This window comes from Euleptes europaea, chromosome 1, assembly GCF_029931775.1.
Source record: "Euleptes europaea isolate rEulEur1 chromosome 1, rEulEur1.hap1, whole genome shotgun sequence".
Taxonomy (NCBI): domain Eukaryota; kingdom Metazoa; phylum Chordata; class Lepidosauria; order Squamata; family Sphaerodactylidae; genus Euleptes; species Euleptes europaea.
The window spans coordinates 36119146-36143150 of record NC_079312.1 but is presented as its reverse complement, the minus strand read 5'-3'; the positions used below and the strand labels follow the sequence as shown (position 1 = coordinate 36143150).

At 44.7% G+C, this 24005-nt stretch overlaps 2 protein-coding genes across 2 annotated transcripts in view; one reads left to right on the top strand and one right to left on the bottom strand.

Annotated features, from left to right (window-relative positions):
- The window catches only part of ATXN7 (ataxin 7), a 146924-nt gene extending 141630 nt beyond the window's left edge, over window positions 1-5294 (bottom strand). Inside the window, exon 1 of the mRNA XM_056860010.1 lies at window positions 5236-5294. The gene's annotated coding sequence lies outside the window, so the exon portion shown is untranslated. The remainder of the gene's footprint in view (window positions 1-5235) is intronic.
- THOC7 (THO complex subunit 7) lies at window positions 5278-23773 on the top strand. The gene is made up of 8 exons (XM_056860043.1): window positions 5278-5384; window positions 8428-8545; window positions 10869-10996; window positions 11642-11728; window positions 20489-20546; window positions 21762-21828; window positions 22411-22480; window positions 23704-23773. Exons 1-8 carry the CDS (start codon window positions 5366-5368, stop codon window positions 23769-23771), a joined length of 615 nt encoding a protein of 204 aa, XP_056716021.1. The 5' UTR covers window positions 5278-5365; the 3' UTR covers window positions 23772-23773.
- Window positions 23774-24005: the final 232 nt, after the last annotated feature.

The window sequence follows — 24005 nt, the reverse complement described above, 5'->3', positions numbered from 1 at the left end:
CCCCCGCCGGCCGCGCCGCCGCCGGCAGCGCGCCTGGCCACCTTCCTCTGGCCGGGAGGGGCCTGCCTGCTCAGGCAGGAGGCCCCCGCCGGCCGCACCGCCGCCGGCAGCGCGCCTGGCCGCCTTCCTCTGGCCGGGAGGGGCCTGCCTGCTCAGGCAGGAGGCCCCCGCCGGCCTCGCCGCCGCCGGCAGCGCGCCTGGCCGCCTTCCTCTGGCCGGGAGGGGCCTGCCTGCTCAGGCAGGAGGCCCCCGCCGGCCGCGCCGCCGCCGGCAGCGCGCCTGGCCGCCTTCCTCTGGCCGGGAGGGGCCTGCCTGCGCAGGCAGGAGGCCCCCGCCGGCCGCGCCGCCGCCGACCACGCACCTGGGCGCCTTCCTCCGGCCGGCAGGAGCCTCCTGCCAGCCCAGGAAGGCGCCGCCACCGCCGCCGATTCGCCGCCTCTTCAGGTAAGTAGGGGGTTCAGGGGCTTTTCCCCTTCCCCCCCTTGTATGGCACTGGGGTCGGGGTGGGTTGGGGTGGGTTGGGAGGCCCCGGGGGCCGGCGGGAGGGCGACCTGGGGCAGGGGCCCTGCGCTCTAAAATGGCGGCCGCCATTTTAGAGCGCAGCATTGCCGGTAAAGGGAATTTCTTATTGACCCTCGGCTTATACGCGGGTCAATAAGAAATTCCCTTTTCTGGCCTCAAATTTGGGGGGTCGGCTTATACTCGGGTCGGCTTATACCCGAGTATATACGGTAAGTGAGGAATTATGAAAAATATGATGGTGTTGCAGACAGCGTAGTGAAGTCTCAGTCGGTATTTTATAATGCTGATTTTGGTATTTTACCTTGCATGGGTGGACAGTTACATTTATTTCCTCTCAAAAAAACATAAAGAGGTTTTTTTTTAAAAAAGTCCTGAAAAGGTAATGTATAAACTGAGAATTGTTAATTGAACTAAAATAGTTAAAACAAGAAATCAATATAAATTGATAAAACAGATAATGGGAACTGATTCAGTGATTGCCAGATTCTCCTATTTCTTAACACAAAAACATTGTTATGATCAGCATCTTTAAAATGAAGCAACCAGAACTACAGGACTCGTTTCTATGAAATACCAATGAAGATGAGCAGTGGCCACGCGGAAAGAACTCTACTTATATAGAGTCAGAGTATTAAGGTCCAAAAGTATAAGAGACAAACTACTTAAAGCTATACTCATTCCACTAAAACAACTTGTGTTGATGTAAGAGTAGTCTTTTAAACTCTGCAGCTATAGCAGGAAGAGACGTCACAGTTAATACAAAATTTAGAGGACACAGTTATTGAACAATACAAATACCTATTTGACAAGTCACTGGCACATCATTTGCCAAGTACAGTTTCAGCAGCAAGGGGTCAACCGTTTCTATAATAAGAAAGCCTGCACTCTCTTTCAAAGGAGGTCGATCCAATAAAAGGCATCATTTTACCTAGTTATATGCATGTACAGAGCTTAAATGTGCACTCTCCAGATAACTTAACGCAGACCAACATGTTAATTCTGATTCATTCACACAACCAAGATGGTTATTGTGATGAAATGAAAAAGACTACATTTCCCCACAATTACAGAACGTACTTATAACAAAGAGGCAATTCTAATCTGTGTAGGCAACAGTGAATACTGTCAGGTAGGTCTTAAAAAGAAATCAGTGGGCAGAAGGGGGCCTAGGGGTGCATGTTCCCAAATTCCTTGATCCTGAATAGCCTTAAATGAAGCATACAGGATTTCCTGGGATACACTGTTTAAGGGTTTTAGCATGAGCTAATATGACTTTTGCCACTAACGTCAATGCAAACTGGAATTCACCTCTGACTGACAAAATATGCATCGTTGTTACAACACAGCAATATATCCAGCCAAGGTTTTACCCTGCTAAATTTTAGTGTAACAGCATACAGACTCAGCAGCAGTAGCTAATAATTTCCGGAGCGAGGAAAAAGAACTACATAGTCCACTGTGGGGGAGACAGGAACAATCCTTTAATGATACTACTAACCACTCGCTGCTGTAATAGGACATGCAAATTCTAAGTAGTTTCATGCTTGGGGTCTAGAACGTATTTGTAATAGAAGTTCTGCAAGCTATGGACACAAGGGCAGATTTACGTTGCGAGCCTCAGGCCATTATTATAAATAAGACACTGGGCCAACTGAACAACTGGACAAATCTTCTGCATTTCCTATGCTTCTGTTAAAGGTTGTCCTCGGGCTCAAAATTAATCCAGATGCAAGTTCACATTCAAAGCAGGGCAAACTGCAAACCACTGAACCATCATGTTTCCCATATCAGTTTTCAAAGCATTACAAAACATTCCTCAAAACTGTCAAAACAAAAGAACCTCCCCGCAAAGGAAATCCAGTACTCTGAATACATGTACAGCTACTTAGTTTTTAAACTGTCAGCAACAAAATGAGGGAAAAAATGGAATTAGTGAAAAAAGAAGATCGGTGCATGACACATGCTGGCCAAAACTTCAAACATTTGAGACATTGTTGCCTGAAAGAAAATAAATGGATCCCACACAGTACAGCTTGAGATTGCAGCAATATCAAAGCCTGTGGTTCCACAGACTTAGAGCTTTCACTACCAACACTGCGGTTTTTAAGGCCTATCCTCCTACATGCTACTGCACCCTACAGTGCTTCTATATAGCTTCAATAAGCCTCTAATTTCTTTTTTCTTTCCAGAGATTTCCTTAACTCTGTATCTCTTTCCTACAGTTGCTTTCCAAAACCTCTGCTGGATACTCAACTGGGTCCAGAGGCGGCTGTTTTGAAGAACAATAATACCAACAAGAACATGGGTAAGACAAGGCATGCTTCTGCCTCTCTGCCTGACATCTCCCAGCATGAACACCATTCCTCATTCCACTGTCAGCAGCTGATGCTTAAATTGTCACAAAACAGTAAGCGAGTCTTAAAGGCCAACATAAATAGGAAAATACAGTAATGCTGACACCAGCTCACCCTCGTTTCAAATCTACACCAAGATTTTCTGTTGTTGTTTAGCCACCGACTATGAGAAATTCAGTCCCGTCCCCGCCACCCAAGATCCCACCTCTGACAATTTATACCGTATATACTCGGGTATAAGCCGACCCGAGTATAAGCCGACCCCCCAAATTTGAGGCCAGAAAAGGGAATTTCTTATTGACCCGCGTATAAGCCAAGGGTCAATAAGAAATTCCCTTTACCGGCAATGCTGCGCTCTAAAATGTGGTAGTGAAATCAGTGCAAGGAAAAAGGAAGCAGTAAGCAATTAATCAAACAGTGCTAGACAGCAAAGAATTGTACATTCTAGACCTAAGGCCTCAAAAATGGAAGAGGGCAAGAGGCATCTCCATCAGTGGAAATCATAACAATGACATAGCTACTAGCACAGTAGAAATGGTGTCCAGAAAAGCGGTTGCGACCGTATTAACAACAGCGGAAATACCAAAACTGACAAAGAATTTAATAGCAAAAAAATAAATAAAAGAAATGGAAAATGTTAGAAACTTCAAAGAAAATAATGGGAACTAAATGGTTTCTTAAAGTACTGAAATATAGGAAGCATAAAATCAACACAAGCATTAAAAAATAAGCAGTTGTGTTAACAATCATGTCCATAACATTGATGTGGAAAATATCATTGACAATAACAAGTGGGAAAAAGCCACAACGATTGGGAGGGGGAAGGATGCAGAAAGCCCTCTCAAAAGCTACACTGGTAAGGGCGGGGTATCCAGTAATGGTGAGGAGGAAAATGGCAAGAATGATCAAGAAGGAAAACATTACTAAATAATCATGAATAACATCAAGCATAATGGATGGGTTCTTAAATGGTGAATATAACAACAACATGGCCCATACTATCCTGATCTCGTCAGCTCTTGGAAGCTAAGAAGGGGTCAGCCCTGGTTAATACTTTGGATGGGAGACCACCAAGGAAGTCCAGGGTTGCTACACAGATGCAGGCAATGGCAAACTACCTCTGTTCATGTCTTGTCTTGAAAACCCTATGGAGTCACCACAAGTCGGCTTTGACTTGATAGCACTTTACGCACACACATAACGATAACAAAAGGTAACAGGGGAAGAACCATGGTAACAGAACTGTGGGAAACACGCAAGTCAAACCCACAACGAAAAGAACTGTGATGACAGAGCCACAAGGAAAGTTATAATACTGCACACAAATTGATGACACAAAGGAATGGTATTAGCAGAAAACTTAGATTCACATAGTTAGCGGCAAAGAAGATGGTGATAACACGGCAACCAAGACAGTGAAGGAATGCAATGGAAGCATGAAAGTAACAGCATCGACAAGGAAGGTGAGACAAACAAGGTAATAGTTGTAATGTGGCAATGACGCTAGACGAAAAACGCTTTGGCTACAGAAGAACAGTGCAGTCTACAAATGAGGCTGGAGTGATGACGTCACCATAGTGCACATGGTGGTGGTAAAGAGGGTTGAGGCTGGCCGTGGTGGTAAAGGAAGCCAAGGTGATAACTGATAACTAGAGAAGTAATGCAAATAGCACTATGTGACAGCAGGCCACACCAAAAAAACCCTAAAAAAAACCCCCCAATTACATTAGACACTAGTGGCAGTGAGGACCACAACATGGGCAGACAGGTGGGATATAAATTTTGCCAATAAACATATAAATAAAAGCATGCAGTTTGGTGATAAAAGGCGGCGGCGGCAATGGCCACGGCCGCACGTAGCAGCGGCGCCAACCACCACAGACCGGTGGGTTGCCACCAGAGAAACTGTAGCCCTGACCTTTGACCCGCCTGCCCCACAGCAGGTAGCCGTGGCCAAGGTGGCGGCACTGCGGCCACCACCACAGGGCAAAGGTCAGCAAAGGGGACAAGGCCAGTGGCCACGCAGGCCAACCCCCCCCCACACACACACATACACACACCCCATGGCAGATGGGGGGGGCGGGCGGAACCCCGCCCTCCTCCCCCAGGCAGCCCCCTCCCCCGCGCCCTGCTTGCCCTCACCTGGCCGGGAAGGAGCCCCACTGGGCCGGAGGAGGCCGGGGGCCCGCTTGGCCGGCGCTGTTGCCGCTGCCGCCCGTCTTCCAGGCCTGGCCGCCCCCCCTTTTTTTCTCGCCCCCCCTCCACGCTCCTCGCCCCCCCTCCACGCTCGTCCCGCCTAGGCCCCGGCCACCGACGACGACGCCACCTCCTCCCCCCCCTCCATGGCCGCCGCTTTTACCCGGCTGCCGCCGCCGTTGCTGCTGCTGCTGCATTGTGGGAAGCGGCTGCCTGAGCCGGACCCACCTCACGCGCCGCCGCCGCCGCCCAGACCGACTCCAACCGTCGCCGCCGCCAGCAGCACCATCGCTATGGGCGCCGTGACGGACGGTAAGGGGGGAAGGAGCCGGCAGCCGGCGGGGACCCTCGCCCGCCCGTCCCACAGCGGGGCACGGCCTTCCCTCAGGCCGGCCGCGCTTCGGGGTCGCGCCTCCTCGCCTCGTGGTTTCGAGCCGGGCCTGCTGCAAAGGCGACGGCTCTCCTGGGCCACCCTTCTTCCCCCCCCCGCCATCGCGGGGTTAGGGGGGCTTGCTTCCTGCGCTCTCCCTCCCCCCCCGGCGCCTCCCCCGAGTCTCAACCACCCTCTTTGCTGTGGTTGGGGGGGAAGGGGGGGCCGGGCTTCCCGCGCTAACTATATTGAAAGGTCCGGTTTCTAATCTACGCGGGGCCCCCTTCCAGTCCTGCTTTTTCGTTGTCCTTAAACTGTGGGGGGGGGAGATATCAATTTAATCCAATTCCCCCTCCTCTTTCCTTAAAGGGGGGGAGATATCATTTAATTTAATCCAATTCCCCCCTCCTCCTCTTTCCTTAAACTGGGGGGGGGATATATCATTTAATTTAATCCAATTCCCCCCTCCTCCTTTCTTCCTTAAACAGGGGGGAGATCATTTAATTTAATCTAATTCCCCCCTCCTCCTCCTTCCTTAAACTGGGGGGGGGAGAGATCATTTAATCCAATTCCCCCCTCCTCCTCTTTCCTTAAACTGGGGGGGGGAGATATCATTTAATTTAATCCAATTCCCCCCTCCTCCTCTTTCCTTAAACTGGGGGGGGGGAGATATCATTTAATTTAATCTAATTCCCCCCTCCTCCTCCTTCCTTAAACTGGGGGGGGGAGATATCATTTAATTTAATCCAATTCCCCCCTCCTCCTTTCTTCCTTAAACAGGGGGGGAGATCATTTAATTTAATCCAATTCCCCCTCCTCCTTTCTTCCTTAAACAGGGGGGAGATCATTTAATTTAATCTAATTCCCCCCCTCCTCCTCTTTCCTTAAACTGGGGGGGGGAGAGATCATTTAATCTAATTCCCCCCCCCCTCCTCCTTCCTTAAACTGGGGGGTGCGAGATACCATTTAATTTAATCTAATTTCCCCCCTTCCTTAAACTGAGGGTGGTGATGTGGGGGGGGGGAAGAGAGATCATTTAATTTAATCTAATTCCCCCCCTTCTCCTCCTTCCTTATACTGGGGAGGGGGGAGATACCATTTAATTTAATTCGCTCCTCCTCCACTCCAAATTATCTTGACTTCAAAACCTTTTCAGGCTAGCTCGCCACCCTATTCATCATCATCAGACAAAACGTTTTCTGATCATTTTGCAGGCTCCGTGCAGAGCCAAAACACTGGGCTTGTGCACGTTTTACTAGCAAGCAAGCACTTCCGTATTAAACATGCTTCAAGGGTCCGGCTGCACGCCTTTGTGGCACTTTCAAAGGGGGGTGTCAGTTCAAAACATTCGGAAATTTCATTGGGCTGGTGGAGTATTTTTGGTGGAAACGTGGTCTGTGTGTTCACTCAGCCTGCTGGACCTGTTTTGTAAATCCCCTCTCCCGCTTGTTTTCCAGAGAAGCCTTTCCTTCCTGCCCCAAATGTGACTTTTTAAAAACTGTTTAGAATGCTCTTTCCTCCATTGCCTCTTCTCCGTCTCTCTCTCTCTCTGTCATGCTTCTGGATTTAAATGCATATTTATTGTTTAACCATTACTGGTTTTGTCTAAAACTAGTATATTGAAACGTGTATAATGATAACAACAAGCTATTGAAGAGTTCATTGTTTTCAGTGTTCTAAAGTTTACTTTAAATGTTCAAATACACTGCTCATTGTGCAATTTCTTTTGTTCCCTAGAAAAAGTTTCTTCTGTTTTTAATGTTTGTTTCCCCCCCACACACACACCTCAGTTGACAAAAACTAGATAGGTGTGTTAAGGCAGTAGAGCATACAGCAGTTTGCAGAACACATTCTAATATTATTCATAATTGGCTTCTCAAAAACTAAGACATTTGTGCTTTTAAATTTCATGTAATGGTAAAGATCCCCTGTGCAAGCACCAGGTCATTCCTGACCCATGGGGTGACGTCACATCCCAACGTTTTCTAGGCAGGGGTGTTTTGCCAGTGCCTTCCCCAGTCATCTTCCCTTTACCCCCAGCAAGCTGGGTACTCATTCCACCGACTTTGGAAGGATGGAAGACTGAGTCGACCTTGAGCCGGCCATACAAAAGGACAAATAATATAATTTTATATGCTAACTTGCAAATTATGCATTTTGAGTTAATGCAGTATAATTAGTTTAGGTTGATAAGAAAAAAGTATTGCACATATTTAAATTTTTCTTCAGATTTCCAGGAATTTTACATCACTAACTTAAATATGCCAGTTTCTTGATTGCTTCCTTCTTTTCCCCACTATAGCTGGCTCTCGTTTATTCTCACAAAACGCCTGCAAAATGGTGCGTTTCTGCCCCCGGGGAGGGGGGGGCTTAGGAAGCTGCCTAAAGGCAGCTCCGCTCCCAGGAACACCCCCTTGGATGCTGCGTGGGGAGATACGCTGGAGAAACACTGCTGGGAGGCAGCACAGGTGCCCAAACCCCATGCAGCTGACAGCGTCCAAGGGGCCCGGTGTAAGTCGCCTTGCGCCGGCAGCTGTACCAGTTTGCACGGTGTAAGTGGCACAGATGCCGGCATAGGGGTCACGCTAGCTCCTATGTGGCTCCCCACCCTTTCAGGAATGGGCTGCCCAGCTCATCTTACACGGAAGACCTAGTTGTCTTTGAATCAATATTAGGTTTAATTGATTTTTAAAAAATCTCAACCTTTATGTGCCTCTAAGGCCTCATATGCATGACTAAATTAAATCAGAGCTACTGTGTTGATGTAAACATTATAATGTAGATATTGCTAATAGTGTGCAGGTATATTGAATAGGAATTACTATGTTGGCTGCAATCTTACGAACGTTTACTTGGAAGTAACTGGCATTGAAATTAGAACTGTAACCAGGTTTGGGGTTGGGGCAATTGTCTTATTTGATAATAGTTTTCTGTAGCCGGAAACAGCACGTTTACATTGCTCTTAAAATATTTTTCCTACTTTAGATGAAGTTATTCGCAAGCGACTTTTGATTGATGGAGATGGTGCGGGTGATGACAGACGGATAAATTTGTTGGTGAAGAGCTTTATCAAGTGGTGCAACTCTGGATCTCAAGAAGAAGGGTATTTTGCTACCTATTATCTATCAAAGGAAATTAGGAGAGGTCCATCTGGCCCTGAAACTGTATGGCACCTGTGGGAACTGTATCCAGTTGCAGTATCAGAAAACAAATTTATACCTATAATTAAGGATTAGAATAAAGAAGTATTTTAGAAAATAAATGTCTAGGCAGTCTAAATATTGTAGCCAGTTAATGACTGAGAACAGGCTGTGGTGCATCAATTACTTAACTAATCTCCCTGATATTTTAAAATATATACTGTCCAGTACCCCGTGTAACGCTGTGAAGATTTTGGAAGCTATTGGTAATGAGTTTTACAGATGCGGCTGATCACTGTGACATAGGCTGGATAAGCAGCATGTCCTGGAAAAGACAGTCTATTGATTTGTACATCTAGAAAAAAAAATCAAAATCTTATGGGATAAAACACTCTGAGAGCCCTCAAGTACAATCATTTTTATTGCAATAAATGCCTAGTTGCCGCCCATTTCTTGGAGGCAGCAGTCCAGATATATTCCGTCAGGACTACACTTGCGCTGCAGGGATATCACAACACTCTCACTGGATTTTGTACCTAGGGAAATGTAATTCTGCCTTCAGATAAGCAATTGCCATGTGCGATGTGGCCATGCGAGAGTTGCAGGCACTTTAGATATTGACTTTGATGCGAAAGATAATGACGTAATGCAACTCCTATTCATACATCACTATTTTTAATGGTTTAGAGGTTGAGTTGTTCCCACACCATACTGTTTCAACACAGAAATTCTAATGTAGCCTTCAAAAATTAAAATGCCAACAGAGGCATACCCCTTACTTTCCCCTCAAAGAGCAAGAGTCCAGTAGCACCTTAAAGACTAACAAAAATATTTTCTGGCAGGGTATGAGCTTTCGTGAGCCACAGCTCACTTCTTCAGATACTGAAGAAGTGAGCTGTGGCTCACGAAAGCTCATACCCTGCCAGAAAATATTTTTGTTAGTCTTTAAGGTGCTACTGGACTCTTGCTCTTTTTTCTACTACTGCAGCCAGACTAACACAGCTACCCCCTGTGAATTTTCCCCTCAAAGGAAGTGTTTATGTTACCTTCATTCCCTCTGATTCCTTGAGGACTACATGCTCCCCCTCTCTAGCACTGGAATGCAGAGCTGTGCTATCTATGGGCAGGGACTGTGGCTCAGTGGTAAAGCTTTGTATGCAGAAGGTCCCAGGTTCAATCTCCAGCATCTCCAGTTAAAAGGACCAGTTAGTAGGTGATGTGAGAATGGCACAATGCCCTGCCCATTATACATCGATTGGGTATTTCAGTATGATCTTTCAACAGGGGATTTTCAAGGCTATATCATCAAAGCTAAAATGTGATTGGGCAGGCATCCATTAATGGTATGAATGAGCCATTTTGGATGACAAGATGTTATCACAAAACTAGAGGTGGAGGAGTTCTCTTCTGCCTGACTATATTAACATTTGTCAAAAATTATGTGGTAAAACTACTGACAAAGAACAGGCACAGGTAAGATATACATTAAAATAATGAGTTTTAGTTGTAAACCATTGGTTGTTGATACACACACTTCAGGGTGTGTATCGTAAAATTCATGGTGTAGAAGTAGTACAAGTCCCCTGAAAGTAAGATTATATATAAGAGCTCTCACCTTTTCTCACTGATGGCTTTCTCAAGAGCACCTATCTTGGGATTTTCAGCAACTGCAGGGTTACAAAGATTATTTGGGAGTCAGAAGACGTGGTTAAGATGCTGAGTTAACCTGATGGAGATTGAGTAGTAAGTGGTTGGGAAGGACTGACAGGAGCTAGTCCTTTATATCAATTTTTATACAAGCAAATAAAGAATGGTGCCTTTAAAACATTTATTAATAGTTAAGATATAGATTGGGGTAGCTGCTTTATGTCTCTTTCTTCCTTCTTCCTACCCTACACTTCCCAAATACAGGATCAAAGAGAGAGTTCATTCCCTTTTTACATGTATTTCCTCATTGTAATTAAATTAGATCTGTTAGTCTGGACTGTTACAAAATAACAATTTGATAGCTCTGATAATAGGGTGTAAGGGATCATCTTTGCAATGAAGAGTTTTATATAATGATCCCATTTTGTAAGGCTTGTAATTACAGAAAATACCAGAACGAGCAGATCTGCTTTGCAAATAGACATAGGAATCTGTAAAATAGAGACAATATTAATATTATTCATTTACACCAAATTTCAATCCAGACTATATTCTCTGAGAATTGTTGCAGTATAGGCATGAGATACCAGCTTTTGTAACTGCATTAATACAAACAAATCCTTGTCTGATTTTTCAAAGCTACACCCAGTACCAACGCATGCTGAGCACTCTGTCACAGTGTGAATTTTCAATGGGAAAAACTTTACTTGTGTATGATATGAACCTCAGAGAAATGGAGAATTATGAAAAAATCTACAAAGACATAGGTAAACAATTGAATTTCTCCTGAATATAAAGTGTGATTTTAGAAGAAGTGGCTCATAGAGACATTTTTATTATTGTTAATTGTGTTAACTGTGCAGGGTGTCATAATCCTTCTCTGATCCATTCTCACCACAGTCCTTTAAAGAAGGTTGCCTTGATTCCCATTTTTTAGATTAAAACTTGAAGCTGCCAGGTTAGATGCCAAGTATACCCTTTTAGTTCTTGGTTTGTTTGGGACTTAATCCTAGATCCACATCCCAACTCTTGCTAGTTAAAACACTAGATCTTGTGGAATTTAATATAAATGTATTGCCTGTTTATCTGCCCTTCTGCAGAAATATTAATTTTAGTAGATTTGGGTTCTTAGCATTTTAACCGTAATTATATATTGAAATATACAATGTTTATAGACATTCACAGCTCCTAGAGATGAAACATGACAGCCAGATACTTTATGTAATGGTATCACTTATGGTATCAGTTTTCAGTTTAATAAATAGACATTCACAGCTCCTAGAGATGAAACATGACAGGGAGATACTTTATGTAATGTTATCACTTATGGTATCAGTTTTCAGTGTAATAAATATGCATAATGACCTCATGGACTTATAACACAATACTTTTTTATGATATTTCTCTGAAAGAAAACAGCATAGCTGCAGCACATGAAAAGATTGCTGAGTGCAAAAAGCAGATTCTTCAAGCAAAAAGAATACGAAAAAATCGCCAAGGTAAGGATTCACTTTGCAGTTAGTAATTGGGGCAGCCCATTCATAAAGGGGGGGGTAGATCAGTGGGGGCCAGGAGCAGTGGAGCTGCACCACCTCTTCAGAGGAGGAGGTGGCCACTGGGGAGGGGGGAAAAGTTTTAAAAAATAAACATACAGAAAAGGGGGGGAAGGCCCCATTGAAAACAGCAAGGCTGCACCACCCAAAAAGTTGGCGCAGCTCCACCACCGTTCAAGGGGGTGTTCCCGGGGGGAAAGGGCTGTGGAAGCTGCCTAAAGGCAGCTCCACCCCCAGGAATGCCTCCCCCATGCCGGTGCGGCCGTTCTCTTCCAGGATTTAGTTCCCAGAGTGGCTGCATTCGTGGTGGGGGCCAGCGGAGCTCCGTTTGCCACTGTGCCGGGGAGGGTGCTACTTTATCCCGTGCTCCTAAGGAGATTCGGGGGCTCCCTTCAGGACTGGAGCCTACATTTCATACATTTGCAACTAGATGGTGACAAAGCTGCATTCAGATGTTGCAATAAAGTGTAGTTTTGTTTAAGTCACAGTTTGGTGCACAACCTTGGTTACTACCTGTCCTTGTTGGCTGGTTGCAATTAAGAGAAAGGGTTGGGGAGAAAGACTAGGAAAAGCCAAGCCTCCTTCTCATTCTTGATTAAAGATCATCAGTCTGCTGCTGTTTTCTGTCTAGCTACTTTACTGAATTTCTGAACTTTTTAACTCTGAAGCAAATGTTTTATGGGCTTCTCCCATTTTTTTATCTTGCAGTCATCAGCCACACTCTTTTTCCCCCTGTCCAGCTTCTCAATGCATCCCTTCTCTGAAACAAAATAGACCTTTTACATCCAACCCCCTTTCCCTCTTGCCATTTCTTTGCCATTTAAATTTCCCCTTTGGGGTAGCTGAAGTCTTTGAAGCACATTCCTGTTCTCGTTCTGGGGGAAGGGCATCTTGCAAAGTGCGGGTATTACCATCACGTGCCCAGGGGGCAGGACCAAAATTCAATTTCCTGTCTCCCTGGGCAGGAAACCCGCTAGTTCCTGTTTCCGTCCTGCCTCGTTTAGGGAGGCAGCTTCGTCATTTGCTCCAAACTGTTTAGGACCTCGTTTCTTCCTATCGATCCCTTCTTGAGATTTTTTTCTCTTTAAAGTTGTCCTTTGTCTACTCTTCCTCTTCCGTCCTCTCTTTAGTTACCCTGACTTCTCCCGAACTTTGTCTCTCGTCTCCCCTTCCCCCCCTTCCCCGTTCCACTTCGCCCCGCTGGGCAAGATGGTGGACGGAGACAGAGAGTCAGACTCTGACCTCCTCTCTGTGGAGGACCGCGACATGGCCCTCGTCGCCACGACAGGGCGGAGTCGACAGGAGAGCTCCAACGGCCGCCTTTGCGGTACCACGGAGCAGGGCGCCGAAGGACCCAGCCTGCCAATAAAGGCGCACTCTAGCCAGTCGCCCCAAAATGGCATGAGGAGCAGTACGAGCCGTGGCAAGGGGGCAGAGGCAATGCGGTGCTCTGGGGACCATCTTGTTGAGAGTGCTGCAATTTCGGATCCAGACCGCTCTACTGAGGGTAACGTAGTGTGTCCCGGGTCAGAGGAACCACTCTCCCTGCGGGAAGTACTTATTTAATGGGGTATTAGATAAGCAGGCTCAGATGATGCAGGCATTCAGGGATTCCATCTCCTCCCTTCTGCAGAGCGCAGAATGTAACTTGCCCTTAGTTCACCCAAACAGTGGGGAAGGTCAAACAAGGGGGGAATCTTCTGGCCCCCACTGGCGTACAAAGGCTGCCATGAAAGCCCATCCGCGGGACCAGACACGTCTCCTCCATGATGACGCTTCATCTGATGCGGCAGATTCCGAGGGGGAAAGCAGGGAAGAAGGAGAGTTTGATTCAGACGAGGAGTCTCCTCTCATCTTGGAAGAGCAACAGCTCCAATTATTCTCAAATGAGGATTTTCAGGGACTGCTGAGCAAAGCCCTGGTGGCACTGGACCTCAGTGAGGATCCTGACCGTGCCTCAGAACCTAAGCCAAAATCGAGTAAAAAGGGAGATAAGGAATTCTTTCCTAGATCTAAGACCCAAAGCTACGAAATTCCTTTCCCAGAGTTTTTTGAGAACCTGGTACAGGCAGAGCTTGACAAACCTTTAGCCAACAGACAATTCCCCTCTAGCACCAAAATGGTTCCACAAGCTATGTCACTCTTTCAACTACCTTTGATATACACCCTGGTGGCAGCGGTTCATTCACCCGCTATTCCCGCCAAGGACTGGATGGGATCCATTTCCCTCTAGACAGGAAAGCGGAAATCCTGTCAGAAAAGGTACATGAGGCCTCATTGGCCATCCAGGCATCAGCGGCCACTTCCATCATTGCCAGAGCCTCCATCGTCAGACTCAGGAGAATTGTTCAGCTTTACTCAGGCAAGAACAGAAAAATATCAGAAGGGCTTAATCGGCTCTTAAAGGCCACTGCCTTCATGGCAGATGCCTCGCTGGACACCATGGCCTTCGCGGCCCGGGCGGCCTCATCTAATATAGCAGTCAGGAGGGCCTTATGGATCTGTCCCTGGCAGAACGAATTTAAAACAAAGACCCTCACCATGTCCTACCCTTTTACGGGAGGAAGACTGTTTGGGGAAAGACTTGAAAAAATATTGATAGAAAACAAAGACAAGAAAAAGGTTCTCCCCAAGTCATATAAAAAGGAGGGAAGACCGTCATCTTCCTTTCCCAATTTCAGGTCATCCCATTCCCTCGCACGCTATAAGCCAGAACAGCGCAGAGGTTCCTGGAACAACAGTAGAGGCTCCTTTCGCAGGGGAGGGGACAGGTTTTTTCATCCCTCACAGGGACAACACAACAGTTTGGCACAAACAAGGGTGACAAGTTCTCAAACTCCCCAAAACAGTGACGCCAGGCCACTGGCAGTGGGGGGGGGAGGACTTCTGCTTTTTCATCATAAATGGGCAAGGTCCTACATGGATGCTTGGGCCTCCCAGGTGGTCTCTTCAGGTTACCTGATAGATCTCACCAGCACGCCAAAAGACAAATTGATAAAAGTCACCAAGGCCCTTAAACAGGGAAAAACATCAAAGAACCGTAGAAGCCATAAAACACTTGATTCAGATACAAGCAATAGAATCAGTTCCTCACACGGAAGTGGGTCAGGGAACATATTCCATCTTCTTCACAGTCCCCAAGAAAAATGGGGACTGGAGAGCTATATTAGATCTGAAGCACCTAAACAGATTTGTTCAGTACAGGAAGTTCCACATGGAAACCCTGCGGTCCATATTAGAGACCCTGCAAATAGGGGATTTCATGACATCCTTGGACCTAAAGGAGGCTTACCTTCATGTTCCCATTCACCACTCACACCGCAGGTTCCTCAGGTTCTCCTATGCAGACAAACACTTTCAGTTCAGGGCCCTCCCCTTCGGTCTGGCATCGGCATCACGTGTCTTTACCAAGATCCTGGTGACCCTGATAGCTATCCTCCGAAGGGAGGGGATCAGAATATTTCCATACCTGGACGACAATCTTATCTGCGCCAGATCCCGTTCAGGAAGTGAAGGCACACACAGACAGGACAATCCAGATCCTATTGGATCTGAACCGACAATGTGTCCGCGAAGGCACATGTCACCAAACGGGGGGGGGGGGATCAAGATCCTCCAGGCTACACAGGGAAGCAGAGACTATTCTCTACTGGGCAGAGTCACACCTAAAATCCCTATCGGCGGAACACATCAGGGGAGTACTCAACTGTCAAGCGGGCTGGCTAAGCCGGCAAGTCCTAGACAAGGGGAAGTGGTTTCTCAACAGGTCTGTCTTCAAACAAATTGTGGAGAGGTTCGGCTCACCCACAGTGGACCTTTTTGCCTCAGAAACCAATCACCTCCTTCCCCACTTCTTCATTCGGTACTTCCACCCGGAAGCGGAGTCCTTAGATGCTCTAATGTCCCCATGGCCGAGGGAAACTCTATTCGCCTTTCCTTCCATTCCCATACTTCCAAGAGTGCTCAGGAAGATATGGAAAGAGAGGGTGACTGTAATACTCATTGCTCCCCTCTGGCCAAGGAGACCTTGGTTCCCCAGCCTAATAGAGCTGTCAGTACAGCAGCATTGGGAGTTACCAGCCATCCCAGACCTGCTTCACCAGGGTCCCCTGTTCCATCCCAACCCCCCCTTGGCTTTGCTTAACCGCATGAAAATTGAGCGGAGGCGGTTGCTAGACCAGGATTACACTATAGACATTGTTAACACCATGACTGAATCCAGGAAACCCTCAACCAGGAGGATTTATAATACTTCATGGAAAGCCTTTGTATTGTGGTGTAGGAGAAAGCATGTAGACCCTCTTTCACCGGGGATTCCCAAAATCTTGGAGTTCCTTCAAAACGGCGTGGAGCAAGGTAGTTGTGAGTTTCCTGCATTGTGCAGGGGGTTGGACTAAATGGCCCTGGTGGTCACTTCCACCTCTGTGATTCTAAACATAGTGAGTCAGTACAGTTGACAAAATGGGACCAATGTATTAGTATTTTAGAGAAAGAACTGAAGCATAGCATAAGTATTCACATGACACATTAAGCGGTACAGAAATTACATAAATAGGATCCTACTTACAATAAGCTATACACAGTCCCTAATAATTTATCCAAGCAAGTTTGGATCATTTATCCAAGCAAGTGCAGCCCTAAAACACTTGCAGAGAAAATTGTGAAACTCCCTGCCCCAGGATGTGGTGATGGCTGCCAACCTGGAAGGCTTTAGGAGGGGAGTGAGCATGTTCATGGAGGAGAGGGCTATTCATGGCTATTAGTAAAAACGAATACTAGTCATGATGCATACCTATTCTCTCCAGGATCAGAGGAGGATGCCTTTTATATTAGGTGCTTTGGAACACAGGCAGGATAATGCTGCTGCAGTTGTCTTGTTTGGGGGCTTCCTAGAGGCACCTGTTTGGCCACTATGTGAACAGACTGTTGGACTTGATGGGCCTTGGTCTGATCCAGCAGGGCTTTTCTTGTGTTCTTATAAAAGCCCTCTTGAATAGTTCAGTTTTCCATAGTTTCCAGAAAGCCTGGAGAGTGGGAGCTTCCCTGGCCTCCTCAAGCAAACCGTTCCACAAGGCAGGAGCCTCGATGGAGAAAGCATGTGTATGGGCAGTTGTTGATTTTGCCCATTTGCTGGTTGGTACCTGCAGAAACCCCTGCTGGCTTGAGCGAAATTGTCATGGTGGAACATAGGGAAAGAGGCGGAGATGCAAATAAGAGGGGCCAAGGCCATGAAGGCCTTTGTATGTGATAGCCAGTACCTTAAACTGAGCCCAGTAACAGATGGGCAGCCAATGAAATATTTTCAGAATGAGAGTAATATGCATGTTCCATCTAGCGCTGGTTAATAGGTGAGCCGTAATCTGAGCCAGTTGGAGTTTCTGAATTGTTTTGAGGGGAGACCAATATACAGTGCATTACAGTAGTCTGGTCTTGATGTTACTATGGCTTGGATCCAGGTGGCCAGGTCAGGGATATCAAGGTAAGGGATCATTTTCCGGGCTAGGCTGATTGGAAGAAAGCCTTTTATTTCAGCTGCAGTAACTTGCTTCTCCATTAATAAAGCTGGATGCAGTATGACCCCCAAGGCTTTTTAGCTGAGTCTGCAAGGGTCAGTTGAACTCCATCAAAAGTGGGGAGAACAATGTCCTTCAAGACCGCCTCCTTCCCAACCAGCATTACCTCTGTCTTTTCAAAGTTTCGGTTCAATTTGTTCACATCGACCCAGTTAACCACTGCGGCCGGGCAGCAATTCAGGACCTCTACAGCAACACCAGGGCTTTACATAGATATTGAAAAGCATGGGGGATAGAATTGGGCCCAGTGGAACCCTGCAAGTTCGGTCCTACGTTGTAGCCTCAAACTTCAGAAAGAGCTCTGACTGCTAGTCTCTGAGGGATGGAGAGATTGTATCAGTGAGAGCCTCTTCTGATGCAGGTTGAAATTTTTTTCCTGGTATGTTCTTATAGATAAGGAAAGTGGGGGGTAAAAGGCCTATCTTAGACCTCAGAGAATTGAATAAATATTGGAAGTATCAAAGTTTAGAACTGTTTCCTTGTTCAGTGTTCTCACATTCTTAAAAACAAATTATCGGTTTGCTATCCTAGACCTAGAGTGCTAGCTTTCATGGATTAATTTATTCATCTTGCAGAAAGTTTCAGAGATTTCAGTGTGGGGACACATTTTTTCAGTATGCTTTTCTCCACTTTGGCCTCACTGCGGCACTCTAGGTCTTTACTAAGTGTATGGCCATTGTAGAGGCTCACCAGTGATTATGAGGTTGCAACATTGTATCCTTACCTGAATGTGCAAAAAGTCTGGGTAGTAGAAGTGTCCTCAGACGCCCTTCTGTTTGAGCATACAGCATACTAGCTGATGCTATAATAGAAAAATAAACTTTCTTTCTCACTGTCACCACCACTTCACAGGCCTTACTATAGGAAAATCTGTCAGATTTGGTAAGAGTTCCCCACAGTTCTAGACATCATTCACTCTTTTCAGATCACCCATTTACATGGTAAACCAGTGGTCTCGGTTTCGTCCCATGGGCAGGAGAGGTCGGTGAGGGGCAACCCTGTTGATAGCTTCAAAGAGCTTCACATTCCACATTTCCACTGCGGCTTCAACAGAATGCATGTTTGGAATCCTAAAATCCCCCAGAGCTTTCTGGAATCCAGTAGGATTCATGAGCTCTGTGGGCCATTGCTGCTACATTCACCTTGGTTTCAAGTAGGTAGGTTGGTAACTATGCAAGCCAATTAAACAAGCAATCCCTTAAAGTACTATATATAAAGTATTTTGGTTATGGGATTCTTATTGCTACCCTCCTGGCTGAAACTTTACAGGCTAAAAATTCAAATAAATATGTTTAGGTACCTCAAGAAATCCCCGAATGAAGAAAAAAATGACCATGTCTAATCAGACTGCACACTCTAAATATTTAACAACATCCTGTGCTATGTATTCCAGGAAGTTTTCCAGAGGGACTTGTAAAGAACAGGGGAAATTATTGGCTCCACTGTAGTTAGACAAATTGAAGTAAAACACAATCTGTATAAAAGGAATGTGTACACTGAGTGACACGAATACCATCCCCCATTTGTTGCTTTTGAAATTTGCTTGTGAAAAATTATCATTTGTTTATAAAGGCTGTAAATTCTAAACATTGTGTAATGAATTTCATGCATTGATAAATGCAGTCTGCACATCTCTGTATACCCACTTAAATGCTCAAAACAGTACTCCCTGTGAAGAAAGGTTTGGCTATGTAAGAAATTCATGAGATACATCATGAAGATAACCATAATAATAGTATCAAGAGCTTATCAAGGAGGGGGGAAAGCTATTATATCTGGTTATCCAATTGACTACGAAGGTAAGCAAACCAGTAATTTGAAAGCGTAACGTGAAGCATAATTTCCCCGTTCCTTATATAAAATTTTCTTTCTCAGGCCTGAACTTAAAAATGCGAATTGTACAGTTGGTTCCCACCTGTTTGCTTCTCAAATAAGATACTTTTGTATGTGGTTTGTGACTTTATGAGGATGTTCTGTAAGTATTTGAAAAATGGGTGCCCATAGCATAGGCCAGTAGTTCTGCAGGTGCAAGGACTTCCTCTCGAGGAGCATGATGTTATCATCCCGGGGGGCACTGTGGCCTCCTACAAGAGAGGGGAGATGGGGAAATCGCACTCTTCAAGCGGAAGGCCTTGTGCCTGTGGAAATGCTGGTCAGGATCCAAGCCTACACGTTGAAGTTGTCATTACTTTACGAAATATTCATTTAAAAAGTATCTCTCAAAGACGCTCATAATTGCCAGTTATTTAAAATAATAATAATAATCTGCAGTGATTTATTAGGCTCCTGAATGGCCAGTAAATAGAACTGTGTGAGTATTGAACAGAGCTGTGGAGGAGTTGGTACCGTGTACGTGTCAGATTGTGTTTTACTTGCTTCATGTTGTTCCAGAGGTTTGTAATGAGTTACAAATTGGTGAGTAAAGAGATAAGTTAACGTAGATCCACGGCTCCCCTGTTAGGGAGGGGATATGAATCTCTTGGTTGTAAGTTCTAAGTGTAGGAAGGCTGAGAGCAGCCAGAACTCCCTCTCAGCCCTGTTTAATAAAAGGGAGAGGTATGAACTAAGAGGTTTGTGTCTGAACTTTGGGAGCTGGACTTAAAGAAGTAAACTGTACTGTGAGAGAGTATGTCAATGTGGTTCTGGCCAAATAGACACTCCTCAGCATTTCTTGTTTAGCTGTGACTTGCTCAACGAGGGTAGAGGCAGATGGATAAAGCCTTTTATTTAGGAATCTGTCTCTGAACTAGATAATCTGAGGGTTCTTTTAGCAGGGGTGGAGTTTAATACTACATTGGCAGTTGGCAAATTTCTTCCCCAGTTTCTTTTTAAAATACTAATTTCCTTATGGGTTAGATCCTTTTTAATTTTGGTCTCGGTGTGACATTGTTCAGGGCTGAATTGGCCACATTAACAGTATCATTAAAGTAAAGTAAAGAAGTAAACTAGTCAATAAGACAGGGAATGATTGGGATGTGGATTGGGTTTTTTTGGCATGAAATCAAGGGTTATGTAAGACAACTGAACTAGACTTCAATGTCATCCTAATTGTATTGTTTTAGGTGAAAAACTAAATAAATGCATGAGTGAGTACACGCTTTTCCTAATTTATAATTGGTGTTATTTTTTCCAGAATATGATGCTTTGGCCAAAGTAATACAACATCATCCAGATAGGCATGAAACACTGAAGTAAGTGTGGTCTAACTGCTGCTATAAACATGATTGTATAATATGGTTTTATTAGATGCTATCAAATTTTTATGAAGTCAAATAGTATGAAGTGGCAATCACTGACAGGATAATTTCAAAGGACGCTATTAAAATACTTACAGAAAAGTTGAACTAAGGTCATACTGAGAGAGAGAGAGCCCAGTTAATACTGCCTTTTGGTGTTCTGTTTTCCCTTCTGCCTGGTCAAGTGTCAGGAACTGTAGTGTGCTTTCCTGGCATCAGTGGTGTTTCTGGGGTCTCCTCATTTCTGTCGGCTGTAGCGTGGCCTGTAAAGAAATGTGAAGGCCTGGAAAAACTTCGGAAGAGAAAATCTGTGGGGGTTTTCCCCCTATGGCCTTCCCCCCCCCCCCCAAATTGCTCCAGCAAAAATGTTGGGGCATGTGGAAAATTCTCTTTTAAAATATTCAAAAAGTTAAAAATATTTCATAGAATTGTTTTTTTTTTTTGTTTTTTTTAGTGCTTTCCAAAATTTCCAGTGGGCCCCAGCAGCGTGGCAGGGCCTAGTTGCCAGCCCGGACCCCACCCCACGGCCAAAAAGGATGAGCCTGATTGGCGGGGCAGGAAGCCCCTGGGAGGTGGGAGAGGCCCATGAAAGCTCGTGCGTGCGCGGACGCTTCCCCCATCCATTATTCAACCACACTGCCCGACCCCGGCAAGGCCAAGGCGCATTGCCTTCCTCCTTGCACCCCACGGGCCTGCAAATGGGCCCTGGGTAAGGCTGGGGCCCTCAGCTTTCTATCAGAACAATTGCACATTTTAAAGAAGTCCTCAGGAAAGGGGAAACACTTTTCCCCCCAGATTTTCCCCCAGGCCTTCACACCTCTACAAATAACCCATAGCTAGCAAATTTCAGCCAGAGTTGGAGGGGATAGGTGACCAAACCCCCCCCCCCCAAAAAAAAAAAACTTGCTGAACCCAGACATTGGAGAGACTTGGTTCATAATTAGCCTTGAAGTTGAAAATAATGGAAATGCATACTCCAACCTCCCCATTTCAGCTCTGTTCATCCAATGGAGTAGCTTTATTTTTCAAGTAACATTTCCATATCTGTCAGTTTGAGTATCGTTCAAACTGTAATGTTAGTAATTAATTTTCTCCTTCCAATAGTTTTTTAAAACCATGCCTGATAAAAATACTGTATATTCACTGACAGGAATTTTAATTTGTTTTCAGGCAGTTAGAAGCTCTAGGAAAAGAACTTCAGCATCTTTCTCACATCAAAGAAAATGTTGAAGATAAAGTAAGTGTATCATTTTTTTTCTCCCTCATTCTGTTATGGGATGCTTATATATATTTCAAGCCATAGAGTAGCCATGTTTGCTTTCGTTGCAACAGATTAACAGGATTCTTATGGTATCTTAAAGAGTAACATTTTTCTATAGCAAGCTTTCATAGTCTAGTCTAAGCAAAGCTTCTTAAACTGTGGGTCGCAACCCCATATGGAGTTGTGTAACTGAATGTGGGGGTCACGAAAAATTTGGCAACAGTAAACGGTTTTTTATGATTTATTGTCAGTAAATGTTTGATTTGTATACCTATTTATACACCTATATACCCGAGGTTGCATAAAAATTTCTCGGGTGAAAAGGGGTCGCGAGTGGAAAAAAGTTAAGAAGCCCTGGTCTAGAGTTCAGTTGCATCTCACCAAATGGGCTGTAGTCCAGAAAAGCTTATGATGGAATAAAAATGTGTTAGCCTTTAAGGTGCCACAAGACTCAAATTTAGCTATGTGAGCATTCAAGGGTACGGAAGAGAGAGAGAGAGAGAGACATTCAAGAAAAGGATTTCTCTACTTCAGTATTCTTTTTTTCTTTTGTTCCAGTTGGAGCTGAGACGAAAGCAGTTTCATGTCCTTTTGAGCACCATCCATGAACTTCAGCAGACACTGGAAAGTAAGTTGTATTTACATATATAGACATACCTTGCTTTCCTCTCCTACAGTTGTAAGGTCAGATCCCACAATCTCCAAGCAGAGTTCTGTTTTTGGGAACTGGGCTTTCTGCCTTCCTCCTCTTAATCCAGTGTCTCCTGGAGGTTGGAGGAAATCTCAGAAATGGCAAGCACTACGGCATGGGGATTCAGAAATTGGAGGCCAGCCCCTTGTGCAAGTTGAAAATGCCTTTTGATTAAACCTATAGTCATAAGGAAATCTGTAGCACTTCCGCTATGAGTAGGAGGAATAGAATGTGGCGTATATCTCATGTATATTTGTATAATGTAGTTTTCAGGTTTTACATTTATAGAAATCACAAAGGTGCTGCTATCTTCTGAATTTGAAAAAAACCCTTTTGGGGGGCAAATAAAGCAAATGCCTGTCTGTCTAAACCCACTGCAAGAAAGGCACAAACAGTGTAGCCCTATGCTCTATTGCACATTATAATGGTGGTTTGGTGGGGGGCAGGACTTTACTGAATTCACCATAGTCAGGTGCATATGTTAGTTTTTTCAGGTTAAATATTTTAATACCTGAAGTAGTTGAAACCTAAAGTATTTTAAAAGCATGTATCAGTCTTGATAATTAGTTGCCTTTTTATCATTTTTATCATAAAACCTCTGTAGGAAATGCTGATTTTAGTACACTAAGCCAAATGTAAATGTGCAGCAGGAAAAGAATGTATCAAAATTATACCATTTGTTGGTCTAACTTCTGTCAAAAGCTTTGGTGCAAATCTGCTGTGGGAAAGATCATTAGCTTGGATCTTGAGTGAGTTTCCTGTTGACAGAAGTCACTTCTACCTGCAGGGCAGGGTGTGGTCTTTACCCATCCCCACCCCCCGCCGCTGCCCCACGGAGCCCACTGACCCCTGACTCCCAGTGGGCAGGATTTGAAGAAATGTGGCAGGTTGCAGCAGAGGGAGAATTTACATAGCATAAGCCATTGTAAATAAGCGCTTAAGGCGTTCTGAGTCAACTGGGTAACATACAAAATGCAAGTGTTCTATTTTGACTTGCCTCATGATCAGCAGTAAATTTTATGAAGTAATGTGGCAATTCATATAAAATAACCAGTGTTTTAGCATCGTCTAGTATTTTAGCATTGTCTACACATAAAAATCCATTATCATCCGAGTGTTTGAAAAACAATGTTTAAAATTGTTTAAAAACAATGTTTCAGATGATGAAAAGCTTTCCGAAGCAGAAGAATCCCCAGACAATCCAATGGAGGCAGAAGATAAACAGTAGATGGTCTTTGGATTTAACTCAGAAGCCCGGAACAACACTCCCCACCCCTCCGAATTGGATAAATACTTAGGAATCTGAATTGTTTAAGTTTTTTTTTTACAACAAGAAACTAAAATATGCTGCGATTATTTTTTGTGAATTTGTCTTAATGTTTGAAATGTGCTTTTACATTTTTATATAATACATAGATAGAATTGCATAAAAAGTTGTTCAAACTTGTATTCATTCAGTGTA